The 22,690-nt window shown below is 39.3% G+C and overlaps 3 protein-coding genes across 5 annotated transcripts; 2 read left to right on the forward strand and 1 right to left on the reverse strand.

Annotated features, from left to right (window-relative positions):
- The first annotated feature begins 391 nt into the window (after positions 1-391).
- Positions 392-8,677, forward strand: lrp11 (low density lipoprotein receptor-related protein 11). The gene is made up of 9 exons (XM_042390437.1): positions 392-1,214; positions 2,525-2,682; positions 4,419-4,560; positions 4,832-4,957; positions 5,112-5,315; positions 7,391-7,558; positions 7,671-7,727; positions 7,846-7,938; positions 8,064-8,677. Exons 1-9 carry the CDS (start codon positions 659-661, stop codon positions 8,216-8,218), a joined length of 1,659 nt encoding a protein of 552 aa, XP_042246371.1. The 5' UTR covers positions 392-658; the 3' UTR covers positions 8,219-8,677.
- Positions 8,678-9,564: 887 nt separating this feature from the next.
- On the reverse strand, positions 9,565-17,245 carry pcmt (protein-L-isoaspartate (D-aspartate) O-methyltransferase). Of its 2 annotated transcripts, none has more exons than XM_042390442.1 (8): positions 17,098-17,245; positions 13,580-13,684; positions 13,456-13,487; positions 12,851-12,955; positions 12,569-12,689; positions 11,544-11,629; positions 11,061-11,287; positions 9,565-10,542 (listed from the first exon to the last, which is right to left on the reverse strand). In XM_042390442.1, the coding sequence occupies exons 1-7, from the start codon at positions 17,150-17,152 to the stop codon at positions 11,108-11,110; spliced, it is 684 nt and encodes a 227-aa protein (XP_042246376.1). In that variant the 5' UTR covers positions 17,153-17,245; the 3' UTR covers positions 9,565-10,542; positions 11,061-11,107. The 2 variants fall into 2 exon arrangements, with proteins under 2 accessions (XP_042246376.1, XP_042246375.1); XM_042390441.1 differs by having other exon boundaries at positions 11,118-11,287; positions 17,098-17,243.
- Positions 16,563-22,391, forward strand: nup43 (nucleoporin 43). 2 transcript variants are annotated; one of them, XM_042390440.1, is made up of 8 exons: positions 16,563-16,694; positions 19,099-19,221; positions 19,851-19,928; positions 20,413-20,575; positions 20,729-20,864; positions 20,986-21,137; positions 21,253-21,369; positions 21,843-22,391. In XM_042390440.1, the coding sequence occupies exons 2-8, from the start codon at positions 19,147-19,149 to the stop codon at positions 22,070-22,072; spliced, it is 951 nt and encodes a 316-aa protein (XP_042246374.1). In that variant the 5' UTR covers positions 16,563-16,694; positions 19,099-19,146; the 3' UTR covers positions 22,073-22,391. The 2 variants fall into 2 exon arrangements, with proteins under 2 accessions (XP_042246374.1, XP_042246373.1); XM_042390439.1 differs by lacking the exon at positions 16,563-16,694 and adding an exon at positions 17,855-18,091.
- Positions 22,392-22,690: the final 299 nt, after the last annotated feature.

A 22,690-nucleotide genomic window follows, 5' to 3' on the forward strand; every position in this document is an offset into this window, starting at 1 on the left:
TTTTCCTTTCATTTGTCACCCATTTGCATCATTTTTTAAAATAAAATGTAGTATTAAAAATGGACTCACATGTTAATACTGTTCTTAACATATGTTTAGGTGACATGATTTTCATTTTCAGTTCATAAACAAAAAACAAAATAAGATACTTTTCTCTTTCAATAAAATATTACAGCACAATAATAAACATATACAAAATGTACATTTTAATGATAAATATGTTACCATTATTCCCAGTCTCCCTTACGTTAATGTGTGTTTTTCAACGTTTCAAAATGCAGCCGTTCAGTGTAGCCTGCAGTGTTTATGTAATGCAAACAGACTGAAGACAGAAACAGCTACAGGTGCACTTGCCTTTCCGCCTGCCATATTTATTCATCATATGACGTCAGTGGTTTCTGCCGAGCAGCCAAACGTTCAGGTCTCGCGGCGGTCTCCTCCTCACCATGACAACGACGGATTTTTAGCATCGTCAGAGGACAAACCGACACCCGCTCAGCTTAATATTTACAGACGAATATTAAGTAAGCTGTCGTGTTTTACATGAGTATCACATATATTATATTTCATGTAGGGAGGCCGTTTCTGCTGTGAGGACCCTCATGCGTCGGAGACCAGCCGGAGGCAGAAGGAGACGCCGTTTCACTGCGTAAACAACATGGCTCTGCTTCAGCATCACCGGCGGCTGCTCGCCTGTGCTGTGCTGCTGTGCGCGGTGCAACGCATCGACACTCGGACCTCACCGATATCCGACCTAAAATCCAAAATAACAGGGGTGGAGGAGCTCTTGGAGGAATTCCGCAAGCAGCTCCAGCAGGACCAGGCATACAGGGTAGGCGATGTGAGTGACTCCTGTGTGGGCGACTACAACGCCGTCGGAGAGCGCATCATCCGGGCCAAGGCCTCCATCGAGCACGGGGCCACCTTCCTGCTGGCTCCGGACAGGGTGTACACCTGGAAGGACTGTCTGCACGCCTGCTGCTCGCAGCCTCACTGCACCGTGGCGGTGGTCCAGGAGGACCTGAGGCAGCCCGGGGAAAGTCTCAACTGCTACCTGTTCAACTGCACCTACAGGAATAAAAATGTTTGCTCCTTCGCTCCACAGCAGGGCTTCACCACATACAGCCGGACTCCAAACACCACGCAGGGGCACCTCCCTGTTTCCTCCATCCGGAGGCCCGGGGAAGGGCTCCCTGATGAGGATGATACACAAGGTGAAGGCCGGATACATTTAATAATAAAATTATCAGCCAATATGATTGATCATTACGTAGTCAAATGTCCGTGTTGTATATAACTCACTGTTCGTCTGTATGTTTGCATTATTTTAAAACCTGCCTGGATTACAGTGAACAGTATTCCCTATGGGCCCAACATAAAGCTTAATTAAATGGTTATAAATAACCAAGTAAACATGCTGGTTAAGTGCACGGCCAAATATTACACTGCTAATCAAACTAATCAAATATACCCAAAGTAAAAGTTTCGATGTACTTATCCTCTCAAGTAACATTTTGCCATGTAGTTCTTCATTTAAAACTTAAATTAATATTAAATATCAAGTGTGTAAGTAAATGTTTCAATATTCTATGATTTATCAACATTCATATTATATAGAGAAGCAATCACTTAACATTTGTTTGTAATGGAGAATGAATGAAGTATATGAATATGAATTGACTCATGTTGGTTACTGGAAGGTTATTTAATTATTCATTCCCATGTTATTGTTCTTATAATAACAAAGGATAGAGCTGCCATATTATAATTCATCACAATCACTGATATATACCTTTGTTTATTGTATAAGGCCATACCGGAAATATTTCCTCTATGTATTTATAGAAGAGAAAGGAGGAGGGTGAGGTATTGTTTAATGCCCCGAAAGTAATTTCTGCTTGTTTTTTTCCTAATGTTTAGTCAAAGGTTGGAACATAAAACTTTATTACCCGTAAGAAAACTCTCTTAGTGCAGTCTCAGTTTAATCTCTCTAATAAAAGGGATGAGATGTTTGAAAAAGATCATCAAGACAGTATAATAAGTTTTATATCAGCTTTCTAACAGTTCTATATGTCAGCAGGTTTGGGCGAGTCACTAGCAACTGCTTCTTATCTTGATAAAGCAGGCAGGGCAGGTTAATGATTTGCCTTTTTGGTTCTGGCCTTGCAAAGATAGATTCGGACACTGAGACCTGCAGCAGGTGTTTTTATGACCTCAGTATCTCCTCTATTCATTTACTAATGATTTCATAAAAGCAAGAAAAGTGGCTATTCTAGTGCAATTACACAAATACTGAAATAACAAGTACAATATTCTCAGAAAAATAATAAAGATATCTCTATTTTTAATAATCTTACTGCAACAATACAGTAATAAGAACACATTTTATGTCTTAACCTGCAGTGGAATAAAACAAATATTAATGTGTCAAGTGACGAAAAGGGTAAAATTGTAATAAGTAAGGCATGTATTAGATTATTACACATCTTCCATATAACCAGGGATTTCCTGTTTGATTTTGCAGATGGGGATGAGCCCCCCCGCAGTGACGCTGGACAGGATGTGGTGATCCAGCTGCCCACTGACTGGGCCGTGCTGGACGGCCGGGACAGTGTGGATGACGTTGGGATCAACAACTATGAATGGACTCTTGTCAAGGGGGACACAGCCATCAATATGAAGGTCTGTGTTTCATACATAGTCTGTTCAGTGAACCCTATTAGCCAAGCCGTCTTACAGTGAAGTGACAAATACTCTAAAGTTTAATTTGAGAGCTCCAAGTGAGAATGAAAGTTGAAAATATTGCTCTGGTCTGTTCCAATGAGCTGCACTGCACACAGAAGGAAACAAGGAGTGAATTAAAGAGAACACACAGGAATAACTCTATTATCTACTTTGGGGGATCAGATGATTCTAATATTTGCATTTGCAGTATGAAGAGAGTCACTAATCGTCCTCACGGACGAATTGCATTTGTGTGTGTGCATTAGTTAAGTCAACAGGGTGGCTTGTGTCCAGAGCTGCATAATACTTTGCTGTTTCAACTGAGATAAGATTTTATTACGTCCAAATGTGCCTCAAGGACAGCAGCCTGCCCTCTATTCATAGCCTTAGAGGAAACATGTGAAGCTTCTAACACAAAAAGGTCCTGCTTTTTATGTCACTTTCATCTGAAGTTTCACTATTTTCTACCTTCAATAGAAAACACTTTACAGCAGGTCTGTGAATGACTGTGAGTCACTGAGATATAGTGACCCAGAGATATGTTGCTGTTCAGTCTTGAATATAAGGGTTGGAGATTTTTGCCATACCATTCATACAATGGTAAGTATCCCTTTAACTAGGGCTGCAATTAACAATTATTGTCATTATTGATTAATCAGTTGATGATTTTCTCATTAAGTGATTAGTTGTTTGGTCTTTAAAATGTCAATAAAAGGTGAAAAATTGTGATCACAGTTTCCTAAAGCCCTCAAATCGTCCTCAAATGTTGTTTGTCTCAACCAACAGTCCACAACTCAAAGATGTTCAGTTTACTGTCATAGAAGACTCAAGAAACCAGAAAATATTTGTATTTAAGAATCTGGAACCAGAGAATTTTGGCATTTTTTTTTTAGAAAATCACTGAAAACGATTATTCAATTACCAAAACAGTTGGCGATTAATTTTCTATTGATTAACTGCTGCAGCTCTACCTTTAACATCCCTGGATATATTTGCCATAATGAGCAATGATGTAAATCAGTGATCTGGACTGTTTTATGGCAATATTGGATTTTTATCAGATTTTTGTATCATGAGAAAAAGTACTTTGACATTGCAAGTATACTTTGCCAAAAGTCCTTTCTGCCTGTATTTTATCCATTACCAATTCATCAATGAATTTTCCTGAAAGTGTATTATATATTGATATACATCAATATCGTGATATAAAGTTACATATACTGTGAACAAAGATTTCATATTTCAAATGTATTTTTCTTACGCTTTGAGCACCACAAAGAAAATTCCTTTGACCTCAGTTATATTGAGGTGGAGACAGAAGTTTTAGCAGAGGATAAATCTTGTCTGCATGGCTGCACATTAATATATATATATTTATTTCCCTGCTTAGGCGTAAGCAGGGAAATAAATATTTTCATGATGTGGGTGAACTGATTCAAGTTGTTATGTAAATTACAAAAAAAAACTTCCCCAAGGCAGTAAAGTTTTAAAAACTGAAGCTGATGCTATAATGGGATTATGTATCTTATTGTGCCACTTCATCCTCTTTGCATGTTTATGATAAATAAAGAAGAAAATACAAAAATAAAAATCTCAATCTGTGCTTGTGCTATTAAATCAAAGTTGATAACAGAACTGGCGCCCATCATTTACCCTTTTGTGTGTGTGTGTGTGTTTGTGTGTGTGTGCTGAAGGTGACTCATCCAGGGCTGCTGAAGATCAGCAGTCTCCAGGAGGGTGTCTACACCTTCCAGATGACTGTTACCGACACAGCTGGTCAGAAGAGCTCCGACAACGTCTCTGTTACCGTGCTGGCACCAAAACACCAGGCAGAAGGTGATACCCTCACCAAAACCACATATTTGATGCAGTCTTTTGTTTTAAGCTCCTTTATATTAATTTGTTCATGTTAAGTTAAGGCCTCGGTGTGTTGAGGTGCATGTTTGAAGTATTGCACCTTCTGTATGCTGGACTTTCTTTGATGAAAAGTATCCAGAGTTGCTATTTCAGTCAGTTAGAATTAAATTGTAGCATTAATCATGGTACGTTCACTGAGTTTTTGAGGTCACAGTGCAAGATGTGTAGCTGTGCTTGTCTGTGTCCACAGTGTGTACAGGTCACTGTTCAAACTACCAGTTCAAGTGTGATGACGGTTGCTGCATTGACATCACCTACGCCTGCGACGGGAAGCAACACTGTCCAGACCGCTCTGATGAAGACTTCTGTCCTAACTGTAAGAACTCATTCTTGCTTACAATTGAAATGGCATGTTTTGTTGTCAGCAGTGCACCTGCTAAATGTCTTTTATAAAGTTCTATGCACATGCATTTTGCATGACAAAAATATATATATGTACCTGCCCATTACTTCCTTGTTTTTCTCTCTAGTTGACAACAGCCGGAAGTCAGTGACCCACACTGCTGATCTACCCAGCCCTCATCTGCCTGTGGCTCAGACAGAGGAAGCTGCCGATGGCTCCATGCTCCAGGCTGGGCCCAGGAAGACCATGGAGAACATCATACCACCTCAAGATAGGGCCAAAGCCACTCCTGCACAAAGTCCCAGTCAGCAGGAGGCCTCAGCCAGTCAAGGTAGCAATATACTCTGAAATTGAAGGTCAATAAATAACTACACAAAGACACCTGAAAATGTTGCTCTAGAGTGTGATAATACAAACACATGGTTGAGTAGTGATTCCACACACATAATAGGATGAGAATCTACAAGCGTTTCTTTTATTTTAGCTGTACCTGTTAACATTTTTGCTTAAAAGCCTCCCTTCACACATTTCACAAAAATGTATTCCTTCACTGTGCAAATTGATGTATGTGCAGAATTTTTAACAAAGTAATCTAACTTTTTTTTTATTTAAAAGACAAATTGTTATTCAAACAGTATTTTTATATGTCATAAAGCATTTCTAGAGGGAATCTTTAACAATATGATCCTCCATTACTGTGTCATTAGTGCAGTATCCCTTTGTAAAGAGGCAGAGAGGGTTTTAGTACGTGTTTTGACATAGAAGCAGATGGAGCCCCTGTAGGAAGCCATTGAGTCATAGTACTGAGCTAAAATGCTGGCGAAGCCACAGGGCCACTCTACATTCCCTGGGAAAACAGCTCTATGCTGCGTCTCCTCTGAGTGCTGGAACAAAGCACCTCTGTCCCTGCTGCCATCTGATCCCTGAATCAGGCTGAGACAGACCAAAAGGGCTTCTTCCCCCATTGCCACCTCACCGTGGGTATTACTTGGGGTAAGGTGCATTCTCAGGAGTCTTTTCTTCATTTCAAAATGCTTAGTCCCGTGTCCAAATGCTTGGCAAACTTAGATGGATACCTTTGTTTAGGAGAGAGGAGAGAAAGAGAGAGGAGAAGTCAAAAGAAAGGTTTCAGAAATACTTTGACCTTTGCAGTCTGTTGTTTGTGGGTTTGTTATTGATGGGAATCTTTTACCACTCATACTCCACTAGAGCTGCAACTTCACTTTCCCTGTGGGATCAATTAAGTTTATCTTATTGCATCATAAACCATTAATCCATTTTTTTTACTTGGAGACAACACAACAAGCTGTAAACACAACACTGAGATATTATCACTTTACAAAGTTGATATGTTGAGTGTGTTAAGATAAGACTTTATTGATCCTCAGAGAGGAAATTCACGTTACAGCAGAGCAGAAAACAAGGAAATAGTTAAGAGCTAGGCGCAATGAATACAAACAAAATAAAAAGTCAAGTAAATTGAATTCAATCTATATACATTATAAACATTACAATATTTATATAATATGTATATATATTATATATACATGACCTGACTTGTGGGTTGTAAAAAATAGAAAAGCAAACTATGTGCAGAAGTAATGGTTCTGGTAGATGTAACTATAGTTACATATGTATATGTTATATAGGTGAAGTAATGTATACAAAATAAATTAGACACGCAGTAAGACTAGCATTCATTTGGAGTCGTGTTTTTTACTACCTGGTGAATGTTGGTGTAATATTAAATCTCTTTTTGTAGTCCAGCTTTGGTCTCCACCAACTTCTGAGGGAAATACCTGGCTTCTAAGCTGCTAAATGTTCCACAATGTTCACCAGCTAGTTGCTAACTTTAGCGCTGGATGGCTAATGTTCAGTCAGTTTGTTGTAGCTGTTTCAAAAAACAACTGCCTGCACAGGGTGGGAACAAAGTTGATGAGAGCTGTGAGCTGAAAGAAGCTAAAACACTCCGTAGAGTTGAGTGATAATTCTCTGGGGGGTTTTCACTACAAGCTGCCACTTTCACATTGTACAGTATTTTTTTTTTATTGTTAATATAACAATATGATTTAGTGCAGCTTTAGCTAATTATTTTCATTGTTAATTCATTTCTTGGCTTTTCAATATGTTTAATTAATGGATGAATCGTTAAGTTTATAGAATATCCCAAAAAGTGAAAGATTCTCATCACAGTTTCCCATCACCCATAGTGACTTCTTCAGTCCAAAACACAGATTGTTCAATTACAGAGATAGTAAATGTGGGCAGTAAATCCTCAAATGTTTGTCATTTTTTGCTTGATAATTATTAATTGTTTATCAAAATTGTTGTAGATCAGTTTTCATCATAGATCAATACATGTAATATCAGTTGATTATGTCTGGCTCCTTCTCTCTGTTGCTGTAGATCCGTGTGCTGCGGCTCCAGTCGTAGGACCTTGTAAAGGCACATTCCCACGCTGGTACTATGACCGGGTTGCAGGGGAATGCAAACACTTTCTGTATGGTGGTTGCCAGGGCAACCATAACAACTTCCTCCAGGAATCGGATTGTGTCAGTGAATGTATACAGAAAAGTGAGAAGATGCTTCTTGTCCAATTCTTTCTTTTTCTTTTTTTTTTTTACCTAATTTTGTAGCTGCAACAACATAAAACTCGTCTTAAAAATAGTAATTTTCAATCTTCCAGAACCGGCTTTCAAACCAGCAACTGTGGCTCCTCCCATCACCAAGCCGACTGAAATAGGTAAAGCTGCGATGAATTTTAATAAAACTTGAAAGAAATTCTTCCTTGACGTATCAGTAATACAGTGTTGACAGTTGACTATTTCCAAATCTAAGTTGTATTCGTACTTTTGTTGAAGCTGCTCCTAAAGTCTCCCAGAGCCAAGCAGAGAGTGACGTCCCCATCTCCAAACCGTTTTCAGCGATGGAAGGACATCCAGCCCCGGAGTCAGGTAAGACTTAACATGAAAGTTTCATATCAACCTCCATATGACCTCTTTTTGTGGTTTGTGTGTCATGTTTGGCTCCACTTGTCATCTTCCTAAAACTCCATTATCACCTCTTTTTCCTCCTCAAGGTGCGATCCTTCCACTGGCACTTGGCCTAATCATCACCGCTCTGCTGCTGCTCATGATTGGCTGTCGGCTCAGACTTGTTCGCCACAAGCTGAAAAAAGCCCGACCCCTAACCACCGAGGAGTCAGATTACCTCATCAACGGCATGTACCTGTAGCCACTCAGAGAGGAGCAGCAAATAAAAAGAGCACCAAGATCTCAGAAAATTCTTGTTCACAGGTCAGAATAGGGCGTTGTCACCAGAGCCTGAACTAGGACTTCTTCAATTTGCACTCTGTCTTTCCTGCAGCCTGGTGTCTCTAATTTATTTCATATCAGGTTGGAAACTCTCTGCTATCGTAAATGTTTCTCAACACGTCCATGCTGAACCTCCCCAATCTGCTGCTGCTGCTGAGACGCTGCCTTCAAAGCCAGTTACACATATTCAGATGCTTGTGAGTTCATATTTATGTTGTCTTAAGAAAATCTGATTGTGAATCCATGATGAAAGATTCCACATTCCCAGTTCAACACTGACATACAGCTGTCTAGTATATTGTTTTATCAAACGCTTTTTCCATGGGATACTACAAGAAGCTCTTCTGTCCCTTTTATTAAAATTACTTTTATTCCTCCAGTATTGGTCATTTTGATATATTTCTATCTCCAGTAGTGTGAATTTTTCTCTGACTAGAGCGGCACAGAAATATACTGTATTTCTGCCACTGAGTGGCACTGATGTGTCACATTTGTGCTCTAGACTTTACCTTGAATGAAACTGAACTGAGGACACAGATGTAGTGGAGTGCGTTATAGTGCACTTCTCTATGCCAGTGGTTATTTTTTTGCTGAATAGGATTCAGCAACAAGCTCTTCTTAAATTGTCCTATAAAAATATGAAGCCATAGCAAACTCTATTGGTCAGATCCTGCTCCTGCCTGATTCTGTTGCTTATTTCTCTTTATTAAGCATATGTATGTGGAGTATGTGCTGTTTGCGCAGATGTATTCCCTCAAAGTGCTGTCTTTTATGTGAGGTATTAAAGTTTATTATATATATATATGTAAAGTTGGTGTGATTGCTTGACAGTGATTTATAAAATTGCAATGATTTACCTTATCCCACATCTAGAGCACAAAACATAACCACTATTGAGGATATTAACTGTTTCTACAAATGTTGGAATTTTAAAAACTGAAGTGTTTACTCTACAATTAGTTTTTTTATTGTCATATTTTCAGTTACTACATTTAGACAGTAATAATGATCAAGTTTGTATTTCTTCACTAGAATTATATTCATAGCAGTGAAAAGCAAATTAATTGAAAATAATGAAGTTATCAGAAAATGTTGCAACTATTTTTGGTGACTAGTCACAAATTTCTCATGCGGGTGGGGTTGTGTTGCAGGAATGTGGACTCCTGACCTCAGCATTTCTCATCCCATACTCGTCCCAGCCTGCCTCTACGACTACATTATAGAATATCTTCTGCACACAAAACATTCAATAACAAAAGGCAGACAAAAACATAAGCATCTCTTTATTTTCATTTGCCATTCCAGAAACTGTGAAAGCCAAATATCATCCATCACTTAGATCCCAAAATTAAATGTGCTTTTTAATTTTATGTGGTTTTTTTCAAGAAAACAGACATTCATTTGCTTCATATGTTGTAGTTTATTTTGGCAAAGCAGTGACTATCCCATTTAGTGTCAGTCACCAGAAGAGCCTGCACAAATTGTTAATGGAAAAACTGGCAGCGGCAGAAAGCAACACATCACTGAGGGGAAAGCACGGCCCTGTATGTGCACGTGTGTGTGTTGGTGTAATTAGTGCTCCGCTCTCTTTGGAGTGTAGGCATTGCCAATATGATTCAATGCATTGCTTACTCTATGTGTAGAATGACCTAAGAGTGCTGCACATCAAACGTGTGCGAGTTACATCAGCCATTGTTGCCTATTAGTGTGTTCCTACTACTGCTGGCGGGGGGGAAAAGCTCATATGTTAGCAGACAAGTCTACAGTTAGATGATCCACACACACACACACTGTAGCTAGGTGAGTTATCTAAAAGGCTCAGGCTTTCCTCGTTGTAGTCCAGCGTTCTTCCTACATTCAGCTTTGATGCTGCTGAAATGTAATACTGTAAAAATGACTGATTGCAATTCAAATGATGAAACCACAAAAAAAAAAAAAAAAAAAACTAAAATCCTAAAATCCAGCATTTAAAAAGAATACACAACCAAAAGATGCAGGCCTGAAAACAAAAACAAAAAGCCTTCTCCAATATTTCTGTGCTGAGCTTCAAGCAGTCTTTCATCCCAACCCTTCTGGGCTGTCATCAACGTGAAACTCTAGTCCATAGTTAGACTTAAACAAAAAGAGCATGTTTTTGTTATGCTTTGAATGAAATGTCAAGGGCTGTTTGACCCCGTCCGAGTTTTCTCCAGGTTCAAACTTAAAGGTGGATTTATGGACAGTCTTCCTCTTCAAAGTTCATCCCTGCAAGAAAACAGAAGTCATGAATGTTAGAAAAGAAGAAGAAAAAGAGAGCCGGATACAAGTTAGACAACCATCCTCCTGTCATGCAAACACAAGGTTAAAAGTTAGAATCACATGCAAAATGTTAAAGAAAACTTAATCATGATACAATCCAAACAGTTATTGGTGTTTTTCTACATCTCACAGAGTAGAAGATCAAACAAGTAATAGCCAGGACGTTGTGTTTTAGTGTTTAATGGGTGTCCAGATTGACAAAATAATCATGCTCTCTGAAACAAAGCATAATCTTTAACACTGATGCTATTTCAGTTCATGTTTGGGTTCCAAAACAACTATCACTGCAAAATCAATTAGTCAAGCAGGTTTTATTGAACCAGTTTTTTAACTATGGAGTTAAAAAAAGGATGAAAAAAAACGTGCAGCTAGCTGGTATGGTATGGACGAAGCAAAAAATGTCAACAAGCAGCAAAATGCAGCCCCTTGTGATCCATTGCCTGCTCCAAGCCACACCGTTTCACCTTTGCCACTGTGAGAAGGAGAGAGGGGGAGGAGGGAGAGAAGGAAGTCACTTCCACCTGGACCACTGCTTGTCTCTGTCTGTTAAAGGCACATAAATCACCCCCATCAAGGGCTTCATTTTGGTGCTGCCGTCCTCCATCTTGTCGTACTGTTCCAGCATCTGGTTCCCCCCCGCCGGGCCCACGGGCAGAATCAGCCGGCCGCCGGGCTTCAGCTGGTCCAGAAGCTGGGAGAGACGCAGGGTCATGTCGTGGGTCAATAACATGATGATACAATTAACTTGCATTCACCATGATGGTTTTAGAAAGACATCCCAGCACTGCTATTTCAAGCCAGTATAATTGTTGTTTTGTCCGAAACTCAAAATTGCATTACTTTTATTTTTGCGTCGGTATTCTACGACTTGTCTTAAACTTAATCAGCAAAATGTGACCTTGATCACCGGATTTTAAAGTGTTCACATCACTGCTGTTGAGACTTACAGCTTGGGGGACGGTGGGTGCTGCTGCGCCAACATGGATGGCATCATAAGGCGCCTCCTCTGTGTAGCCCATCCGCCCGTCTCCCACTGAAACACACACACACACACACACACAGGCTGCATCAACACTGATGGACACCCTCACCAAGCTGTCACATACTTATTTAAACCTTGTTGTGCTGTGACAACACTTATCTGAAGCTGTATCTGACTGTACTAATTTGTCGATCATTTAAAAAAAATTAATTTATTCATCATTTGAAATGTCAAAAATACTCATCACATGTTACCAAACGTATGAAGCTGGGTGACACTGATGAAAACACGTCTCACAATATATTCGCTCAGCCCCTTGATACCAATAATGTAGCAATATTTTGAGGATGGCGTCTTGTTTTGTTCTCAGATAAAAGTACAGAACGCATCTGCTAACTCCCAAATCTACTACTGATGTCTTAAAATAGCTTATGTAGTCTGCCATCAGCCAAAAAACCCCCCAAAAAACCACAGGAGCTCTTCTTCTGATTTGACTTTTTGATGTCAGGAAGGTTGTGTATTGCAGGCACAACAAGCTGTGGTGTCAGCCTACATCCTTTCAGTCTGTAGACAATCTTTTATGCCATGCTACTGTGTTGTATTGTTTTCTACTCTTCTGATTCGTTAGGAGTGATTGCCTTTTTACTGTTTTTACCTAGTTTGTTGTTTAATTACCAATATAAATTGCACATTTTAAATTTACCCCCCCCTACTAACAGGCTGTGTAAGCATTGAAGCTGTCATTTTTTAAAACTATGACAAAAAAAGAAGTGCTTTTCTTCACAGCCTGGTTGTATCAGCACTACTGCCCTCCTGCAGAGCAGGTGAAAGTAGGTTCTCACTGCTCAATTATTTAGCGTTGCACTGCTGTCTGCTGAGCTACTGTATGCTTAGATCACTTCTGAAGAGAGGACTGAAAGGACTAACAAACATTAAACTGTCCCATTTAAATGTCTGACAATAGAATAAAACGTACACTATGAGCCTTACCTGTTAGTGTGACTCTGCCCGATGTTATCAAACTGGGGTCGTCTTTCTTCACATTATTTATAGAATCGTCTACCAACTCTTTGATGTGATCAATGCCTATAACTTTCCCTTTAGGACCTACCTGTAAAGCACAGAGGGAAGGATGGTTAGTTCGTACAAGAATAACACAACATTAAAGGCATTTTTATCTAACTTCCATGTTGACTTGCTGACAGTTCGTCTAATCTATCAGAATGCCACCAAAGAGAAATGGTATGTGTTTACCCGTCATGTGTGGCTCACCATTCGTGCGAAGCAAACGGACAGAATTCCACTGCCGGAGCCGACGTCCAGGGCCTTTGCTCCCTCATACAGCTGGTCATGTAGAAGCTCCAGGGCGTAGGCGTGCTGGGTGGGTGGATGAAGGTGGGGGGGGGCGGGGAGGGAGGGGGGCATCAACAAGGAAACTGCATTACGACCCATCAGTCAACATTTATATTGCATCACACTCACTACCACCAAGTAAAAACCACTCAGGACATCTGTTTGTCATCCACAGCTGGATAAACATCCCTACTCGTCTCTTTGTGTCTGTTACCGTCATAAAGTTATGTTCTTATCATTTTTCAGTTTGTTGACACTCCTGACAGCCAAATATTTGACGAAGTTGACGAAGCTAACATGCTAAAAATTCAATAAAAATATGCAAATGCTTAGATTTGGTTAACTGTCAATGTAATACACTAAAAAAATAAGTGATACGGTTCACTTTTGAATAGATAATCTGGCATGTTTCTCTTTTGTTATCTACTGAATGATGGAATAATGGGAGCAAGGTTTACAAAATACTGTTGAAAGTTGAGATTCACAAGGTGCAGAAACGTGTTAAAGAGTCTTAAAAGTCATACCATGTGTGGAGCACTGATGGTTGCTTGATAGCCTTTTGGTTAAAAGAGAGGCACAGATCTGGTTAGTTGGGGCTGTATTTGGATTTCAGACTGTGCTGCGATACGTGAATGATGACAGACATACCTATTGACTGCGGCGAGTCCATGTAAGGGTTACACCTAGAGAAATGGGCTCGGTCTGTGGCCAGCATGACTTCATAGACCTTGTCGGACTTAATAATGCCATTTTCTGAGGGTGCAAAAGAGTTCGTGTCACTTTGTATTACGGAAACATGCGCAAGTACAAACACAGAGCAGGAATACATTACATAATCTCACATCAGAAGCAAACAGTGACAAAGGGCATGAAGGAAAAATAACATCCAGGCAAGAATAGAGTAAATACAGGGGTATTAGTCATAACATCACCAATTTCTGGTACGTTAGGGGTCTGGCATATGATCATAACAATGAAAATGTCAGGTAGCAGAGATATTACCAGACTGCTGGTGGTTTTCCTTTTAATATCTCCAGGTGTGTTAGATAGACTGTTGTGGGAAATTTTCCAAATCAATGACCAGAACTGCTTTATGTCAAAATTTTGATTTTTACATCTATGTGATGTAAAAAAAATCATTCTTGTCTAGTTATTTACAGTTCTTCAATTGATTTTCCAGAAATTGTACTTCATTAGAATACATATAAATACTGCAATATAAAATTACATATACAGTGATAAAGGTTTTTTATCCATATCACCCACTCCTATAGCATGTACTCATTTTAAAAAAATTCAGAGTATGTATTTATATTAATTATGGTGTGTTAGCAGGGAGTAAACAGTAAAAATGCAGAGACAAAAAAAGAATGAAAAATATAAAAACATATTAGGATGAAAATGACGTTGCAAATTACAATATGCCCAGTATGAAAAATGACAAATCAGAGAGGAATGCAGGATGAAATCAAGACTGCAGCATACATACAGGTTGTGCCAAACATATGTTATTGCCATGAGTTGGTCTACAGACGACCACTTAAATAAACTGCACAAAAAGTGTAAAAGCTCACAGACGTGGCAGAACAGAAGACACTAAAAAAAATCTCCCAAAAGAATTGTTTATGTCTTCGGAATAATCCCTCATAACAGGTTCCAGCAGCAGCTGGTGCCAAACGCAGGAAAAGCCAACAACAGCCGGCGCTGCTCTCATTACCGACTCCCCTCACCCTCACAGCTATGCACCACTTTAGGATACATTACAAATAAACCATACAAGCTGCCAGGTGGACACCTACTAGTGATTTCTGAAATTTAAAATAACCTGTTCTGGCAGATTTTAGGCTGTTTTCATCCTATCCAGAATGATACTCAGAATACAAAGTTGTCTTTGCGAGCCCTAGGATAAGCAATCAAACTTTATGCTGCTTCTAGACTTCAGACCTACTCGGTGTATAATTTAGAAACACGTTTAATATTCCTGCAACACAAAACTAGGAACTGCTGAAATTTTAAAAACTGTCTTTAAGAGTTGATGAGGAATAGAAATTGAATGAACTATTACTTCCTGTGCTGACCAGTCCTGAGTCATGGTCAAGAGGACAGAGACAATGAGAAGGTGGTGAATTAGCATGCATCCTGAGTGTGACCTGCTTAAATCCAGCTTATGCAAACTCAGGGTTAGATTTAAGCTATTCATGTAAATGGGTCAATGTCCAGAACAAAGTTTAATTAGGAAGAACCATGTAAAATAGATACATTTAAATAGGATATTTAACTTTATTTAACACCTACACAGAGGCCAATTAAAGAAGACAGAATATAGAAAATGTGTACTTGTACCAATGTTAGACAGAAATTTGTTTAATTTGTAGAAATCTAAAGTGGATGATTCTGCATTTTGACCCACAGTGAAACATTAGTTCACTTGTTCTTGCTGATTTCCAGGATTTCATTACATTGTAATACATTGTAGAGCTTTGCATACTGAGGAGCTGGTTTCACATTTCTAAAGTACTAAATCAATTTCCTATTTCCGCCTGCAGGATTGCAATATATGATCAATAATAAACTCATGTACAGAATCTCAAATGTAAAATATACAACCATAGTTCCTACCAAGGAAGATTAAGACAAGAGAATATGCTGATTATCCTTTCCTTTCAAAGAAAACAGAGCATGACTGACTGGTCACTGTCCCAAAACCATACAGCTTCAGGCAAAATGCCTGCAGCCAAACTGTCTGTTGCAATGCTACATCAGACTGCACAGAATATAAATAGACCCAGTAGATACTTTATATTGAAAGTGGGCTTGCATACTCAAGCCTGCAGATATCATATTGATATAATTTAGCTTCATGCAAGGTAGAAACATTTTATCTGTTAGATCATAGCTTGCATGTTGTACACTATCAATGACAGGTTCACATTTTTTCAAGTCTGTCTTAAAAAAACTGTCAGGAGCCCAAATGAACATTTAAACAGGTTTTTCTTGCTGTAATCATTCCTCTTGTTCATACTGAACATCAGAGGATCCCTTCATAATGCACTCACTGTGTAAGAGATGGAAGCAAAATGCACAGTCCTCCCTCTGTGCAAAAATGTATTTAAAAGTTTATCTGAAGCTAATATGAAGCTTCAGCATCCAAATGAGTCCAATCAAGTAGATATATTTAATTGTTACAGTCTTTTTAGTGCCAAAGTCCCTCTTTTTGTTACTTTACTTCCACCGCAACTCACAGCTCATCCACTTGATATGACTATCTCAGACTGCTGAAGCCTCATATAAGCTTCAGATAGACTTTGAAATGCATTTTTGCACAAAATGGATTTTGGCCCCCATCACTTAGATTGAAAGCACATTTGAAGGGGATCTTATAATAGTCAGTATGAACAGGAGGAATTATTACAGCGGGGAAAACCTCTTTCAGTATTCATATAGACACCTGACTGTCGTTTTTAAAATATACTTGGACATTTTTGAAATTATCCTTTCTGAATTCCCCTCCTTACCACATTACCATGTGACTGCAGATTAAAGCATGTGGCATTGATGATAGTGGACTTGGTACCAGATACCAGCCGCCTAGCAGGGTGGCACACTGAGTCATTGCTCCTTTTTTGTGCATCCACAGTCACTAGAATTAACTGACCGCATGCTGCAGCATGCTGTCGTTTTCAATCAATCACTGACAAAGGCGCTATAGAAAAGCCGCATATTTCCAGCTGTCAGTGTCATTCCCGTAGAAGCAGAGTGGACAGTAAGTTATAGAGATAGCCTTAAATGAATGTGGGCAGGGCACTTAGCAAGGCTGCTAATGCTAGCTAAACGTCGCGAATGACGCACATAGAGCTAGCAGGCTAAGCTAACCCATCACATAAGTTTAGCTGCACAAACCTACACAATAGAAAGGTAAATTGTGTCTTAAATGATGCATTATCTTCTGCAACGACCGAGGCATGCATCTGTAACAACAGCGTAAACGTGGTTTGGGAAAGGGGTGGAGAGAGGAGAGAGGCTAGGTCAACAGCAACATGTCACATATCTTAGCAACCAGCTAGCTGTCGCTCCACCGTCAACCGCAGCCGCCAAATTTAACCGTTTTCTGGCGACCTGTCGCTGAGGGAGTCGGTGCTGCTCCTTTACAAAACAATTGGACTTACTGCGGAGGTTGTTGACAAGCTCTGCGTGACTGGCTCCTCCGGATTTCCAGGCCATTATTAGACAGACTTTGCGGAGTAAGTAGACAGCAGCTGTCAGTGCCGCGCCTGCGCCAACTGTTTTGCCGATGAAGCTGACAACCTCCAGCGCAGGCGGCGAAGCGGCGGATACGTCACCAGACATCCACAATGATTTCACTGCAGGGCTGCCTGTCAAACACACACCCTGATCTAGAATAGTGGCATTTTATAAATAATGGATATATTTATATATATACGCCTCAATCAAGGTTTATTGCACAGGCAAAAGCCACATTGCTCACTGAGTAGATAATCAGATTTGCCGCAGTAGCGGAGGCGGTGGCCGCTAGGTGGAGTGCGACACTCGTTAGTAGTAAATGTGAGTGTATGGGACTAAACGAGTGTTAATAATCATAAACAGAACCAGGTTTATTCCCAAGTGGGTTTGAACCATACACTGTATATTAAGGTCTTTATATACAGTCTGAGCACTGAAACAGCAATGGAAAAAGGGGGACCACTAAAGAGAAATCCAGATCAATGAGAGAAAAGTGGAGAATTTTGTATTCAAATGTTTTGCTCATGCATAGTTTTATTGTAAATTTGCAATTGAGGTCAACTTTCACTTTCAATTACATTTTTTTTGTTTGATTCTCGGGAAGAGTTGTCCAATTATTTTGACACAAATTTAATCCCATAGCGAAAAGTTCGGTTGATCTGGTTGTTTGACCTTATTGGGCCACCGTAGTTACGTACGAAGTAGCAGGCGCGTACACAGCGGTGTTGTCCATGAATGCTAAGCTAGTACCAGTAATCGTTTATTTAATTTAAAGTAGGAGAAACTCTTTCTGTTTCAATGGAGTGTGTAAATGCTAAATACGTGTCCCAGAAAATCAGCAAAACGAGATGGCGGCCAGTATCGTATTCGTCTTTGCAGCAACCAGATATCTTTGCGACAGGCTCGTGGGACAACGAGGTTGGCAGTTAATATTAATATCTTATTTTATATGATTTTGCTAATTGGTGTACTTATACATATTGTAACTGTCAGAGCATGACTGTAGACATGTAGGGTGTCCTTTCGGTCAGTGGTAGAAAGTTATTAAATACATTACTCAAACACTGTACCTAAGTAACGTTACAGTTTTGAAGAACTTGTACTTTACTTGAGTATTTCCATTTTATGCTAACTTACTTTATACTTACACTCCACTAAGTTACATTTCAGAGGGAAATATTGAACTTTCTACTCCACTACATTTATTTGACAGCTTTAGTTACTTTTCTGATGAAGATTTGACACAATGGATAATACAACGAACACAATGCTAAAGATGAAACCAGTGGTTTCTAAACTTTTTGGCCTTTGACGTCTTACAAAAAGCAGTGTGTAGTCGGGTCACATTTCAGATGTGTATGAGTTGTTAACAGCTCCACCAAATAGTGATTTTCCCTCTAAACTTCTCACATGGTCTCATTTCAATAAATGTTCAAAAGATCCAATATTTCACCAAAAATCAAAGATTAGAGAAAAAGTCCAAAAACTGTTTTTTCTTTCCTCTCCCATTAATCATCTTACAACCCCTCAGATTTATCTGATGACCCTTTGGAGGGGCCCGACCCCTAAGTTGGGAACCACTGGACTACATACATATCAGTCAGAGGAACCAAACAACTACTTTTACTGCAATACTTTAAATACATCAAGCTCATAATACTTATGTACTTTTACTTAATTAGGATTTTTCATGCAGGACTTTTACTTGTAATGGAGTATTCTTACATTGCTGTATTGGTACTTTTACCTAAGTAAAGGATCTGAATACTTCCACCAGTGGTTACCATGACAACTGATTAGACTTCTGTCACCAAACTATCAATTAGATCAAATTCTGGTTGTCTTTTCCTCTTTGCTTCATATTATGATCATTAATTATTAGCTCAAATTGGACTTTTAATGATCCAAGTTTGTGTTTATTACAGGACAACAAGATTTCCTTTTGGTCCATTGGGAATCATGGAGTTTCTGGTATGGAAGATGGATTTGAAGGAGAACCACAGCTTTTATGTGAACACAAGCATGACGGAGATGTTCTGGATCTTCAAGTAAGTCACTCATGGAGACCAATGTACCTAATTTATCCACTTATAATGGGTACAACAGCTTATGAATATGACAGAACACTTCAGCTGTTTATTGTGACTTGAAAGGAGCACTTGCCAACAATTAATTATCTTGGTCTTGTTAAAAGAAAAAAGATGACATTATTATTAAGTGCAAAATAATAAAGAATTTGTCACTGTCATTGTATTTGTTGCACAGAAAAACTTAAATGCACATTACCTTACATTGATGTGTCAGAATAACAGGATTATGCATAAAAAGTGATTAGAGCTGCAATGATTAGTCGATTAATTGATTAGTCGATCAACAGAAAATTAATCTGCAATCTGCAAATATTCAGTTGTTGCAGCTTCTCAAGTGTGAGAATTTGAGGCTTTTGAGAATGTGTGTATCATACATGATAGTAAACTGAATATTTTTGGATTTTGGACTGTTGATCAGACAAAACGAGACATTTGAAGACGTCACCTTGAGCTAGATAGAAATATACACTGCTATAACCAGTGTTGCTTCCTGTGATGAATACGTTAGTTTGTTTGTTTTGTTGTATTTTTTTTAATGTGCCAGGAGTCCAGGACTAATTGTACTTCTGTTCTGTTATATTTTACAGTTTCTGGACCAAGACAGAATCGTCACAGCATCATCAACTGGAGCAGTCACCATCTTCCGCCACCACCAAAACAGTCAGGTACATACTAGACGAGTCTTATCTTTCAAATACACAATATCCATTACAGAGAGCTTATCCAGATCCGGTCTATGCAGGAGGAAATTCATAATGAGCCTATAACATGGGGACACCTCATACTACAACCATTCACAACAGACTTTTGTATGTTATCTCCTGTTTTCATTCTGTGCTTCAGGTACATAATTCTACATCTGATAAACTTCTGACAAACTGATTTTTTACATACATACATAAGACTTAAATAACTGTTGTATGAATCATGTCCTCTGGATATTTTTATGTATGGTATGTTATTTATGACTTTATAAACTCCTGGTTAACAAGGGAATTTGACTAAAGACAGACCAGCAGTCCTGACTATGGCGACACAAATATGATGCAGTTCAAGGTAGAGAATGTTGGACAAACTGTTTAACTGGATATGTAGCATACTTTTGGAGAGGTAAATCATCTGTTTTCTTATGTCTTCTCTCTACTGCAGACAATATCAGTCTCTCAACACTGGGCAAGAGCACATCGTTACCCCTGTGACAACGCCCCCTGTACTGGTGTTGTGTGCAGCAGTCCAGAGATAGTTACAGTGGGTGAAGATGGCAAGATCATCGTCTTCAGAGCCGATCAGGAAGGAGTCATTCGAGTCATAGGTATGACTGAGGTTAAGCAGCTGTTGCCAGCCCATCTCGTCACATTACAATACACAAAGAATTACAATTGTTAGCATGTGATACACCCGTGGAATGACTTAAAGGAGTATAATGTGACTAACGCTTGTTATCGGACTGTGTAATCACTGCTAGAGAACGCAGATAGCAGCACGATTCATGCTGTGACTTACCTGAGGACAACAGAGATCTTGACGGTGAACTCCATCGGCCAACTTAAGCTGTGGGATTTCAGACAACAAAGCAACGCACCATCCCAGATCCTCTCCCTGTAAGATCTCCTCAGTTCTAAGCAAAAAAAAGAAAAAGAAAATCTAACTTGCTTTTTTTTTTCCTGAGTTTTTTTTTTTTTTTTGATTATAACAAATTCTAATAAATTGTTTTTGTTTCAGGTCAGGGGATAGAGTTCCTCTGCACTGCGTGGACAGACATCCTAACCAACAGCACATCGTGGCCACAGGAGGCCAGGACGGTATGCTCTGTGTCTGGGATGTGAGACAAGGCAACACACCCTTCTCACTTATGGAGGCCCACTGTGCTGAAAGTAAGTTTTTATTTAAAATGTATTAATTAATTAACCAGTGTTAAATTTAAAATTGTGAAGAGGAGATATATGGAAAGGTATATTTTACTTATAATGCTTTGTTATTTATTTACAGTGTGGGAAGTCCACTTCCACCCAACCAACCCAGATCATCTGTTCACATGCTCAGAGGACGGTTCACTGCTGCACTGGGAGACTTCCACACCTTCAGACATGCCTTCCTTCTTACAAGGCAAGTCTGATATACAATGAAGACACAATGTTTATATGTGTTTTTAGATGCTTCAGCACTATTCATTTCATCCAGTAGTGAGATGACAAACATTATAATAAGCTTGCAGCAAAGAAACAGCATTTTACAAATAAAGAGGATATGAAATTAGAGCCGTTTGTGCCTTAATCCATAAGACATCAGTTTACCAAGAGTTGGCAACTCTACATGACAGCAAAATCATGACACATACTGCGTCTTCTGTCTTAATCTTAGGATATTTATATGTCTCATACTTAGTCATAAAACCACAGCTGTTATCTTTTGTTTGTCAGAACGACTGTGAAAACACTGAGTCAGTTAGAGAGCTACAGATAACCAAGAGCTATCAGGCTGGCATATAAACACGCTAAGAAAACTATTCACCAACATAATTATAGTTCTGTAATTATAAGAATGTTCTAAAATATTTTTTTTTTAAATTGGTTTCCCAGGCGGCAGGAACAACAGTATGCTGTCTCGCAGTGCGATGGCTCCAGCTGGAGGGAACCAGTCACTGATCAGTGCCTGGCTCAGTGGAGACTCCAGTAAAGGCCGTCTGGAGACGACTCACATGCTGCCGAGCCAGACGCTGTCCGTCAACAGCTTGGATGTACTCGGACAATGTCTTGTCTGCGGGACTGACGGAGAGGCTATTTTCGTCAACAGACAGGTCCCGGTTTAGAAGAGTTGGAGAAGATGTGGATGAAGAGTTTATTAGTTTTCACTTTCAGTCAGAACAAACAATTTATTTTTTAGCCATGCTTTTGAGCATTTCTGATGTTCAAATGTATGGTTCTGACATGTTGGTTTATTTTTTATTGTCTGTCAACAATGTTGCATACACATTTATTGGTGCACTTCTATTGCGGTTGAATTGATGGATCGTCATGGATCAAGTTTCATGTAAATCATTCCGGGCAGATTTCAGCTCAACAGTACTTTTTGTATAGATGTCATTCAAAAAAGTTTGGAAGTAAATGAATAAAAAGCCTTTATCCAAATGTCCCATGCATCCAGTTACTGTTTTGTTGATTTACACATTCAAGGGATCCAACACCGTCACCATCATGTCAAAGACTTTAAGTTCAAATGACCTCTGCTGAACTAAAAACGTGAAGTCTTAATGGATTCAAAGTTCTGTTGTTCAGCAGCTACAAGGTGAATGGATGGTCCAGGGGTGAAGAGAAGGCTGATGGGAAAACGTGCAAACAACAAGCTGCATCCGGGTACCTTGTGAGAAGTTTTTCGAAGCTTCACACAATAGTCCGCTCCCGGGACCACTTCCGTTCTTGCTTTCAAA

The sequence above is a fragment of the Thunnus maccoyii genome, chromosome 17, assembly GCF_910596095.1.
Source record: "Thunnus maccoyii chromosome 17, fThuMac1.1, whole genome shotgun sequence".
Classification (NCBI taxonomy): Eukaryota; Metazoa; Chordata; class Actinopteri; order Scombriformes; family Scombridae; genus Thunnus; species Thunnus maccoyii.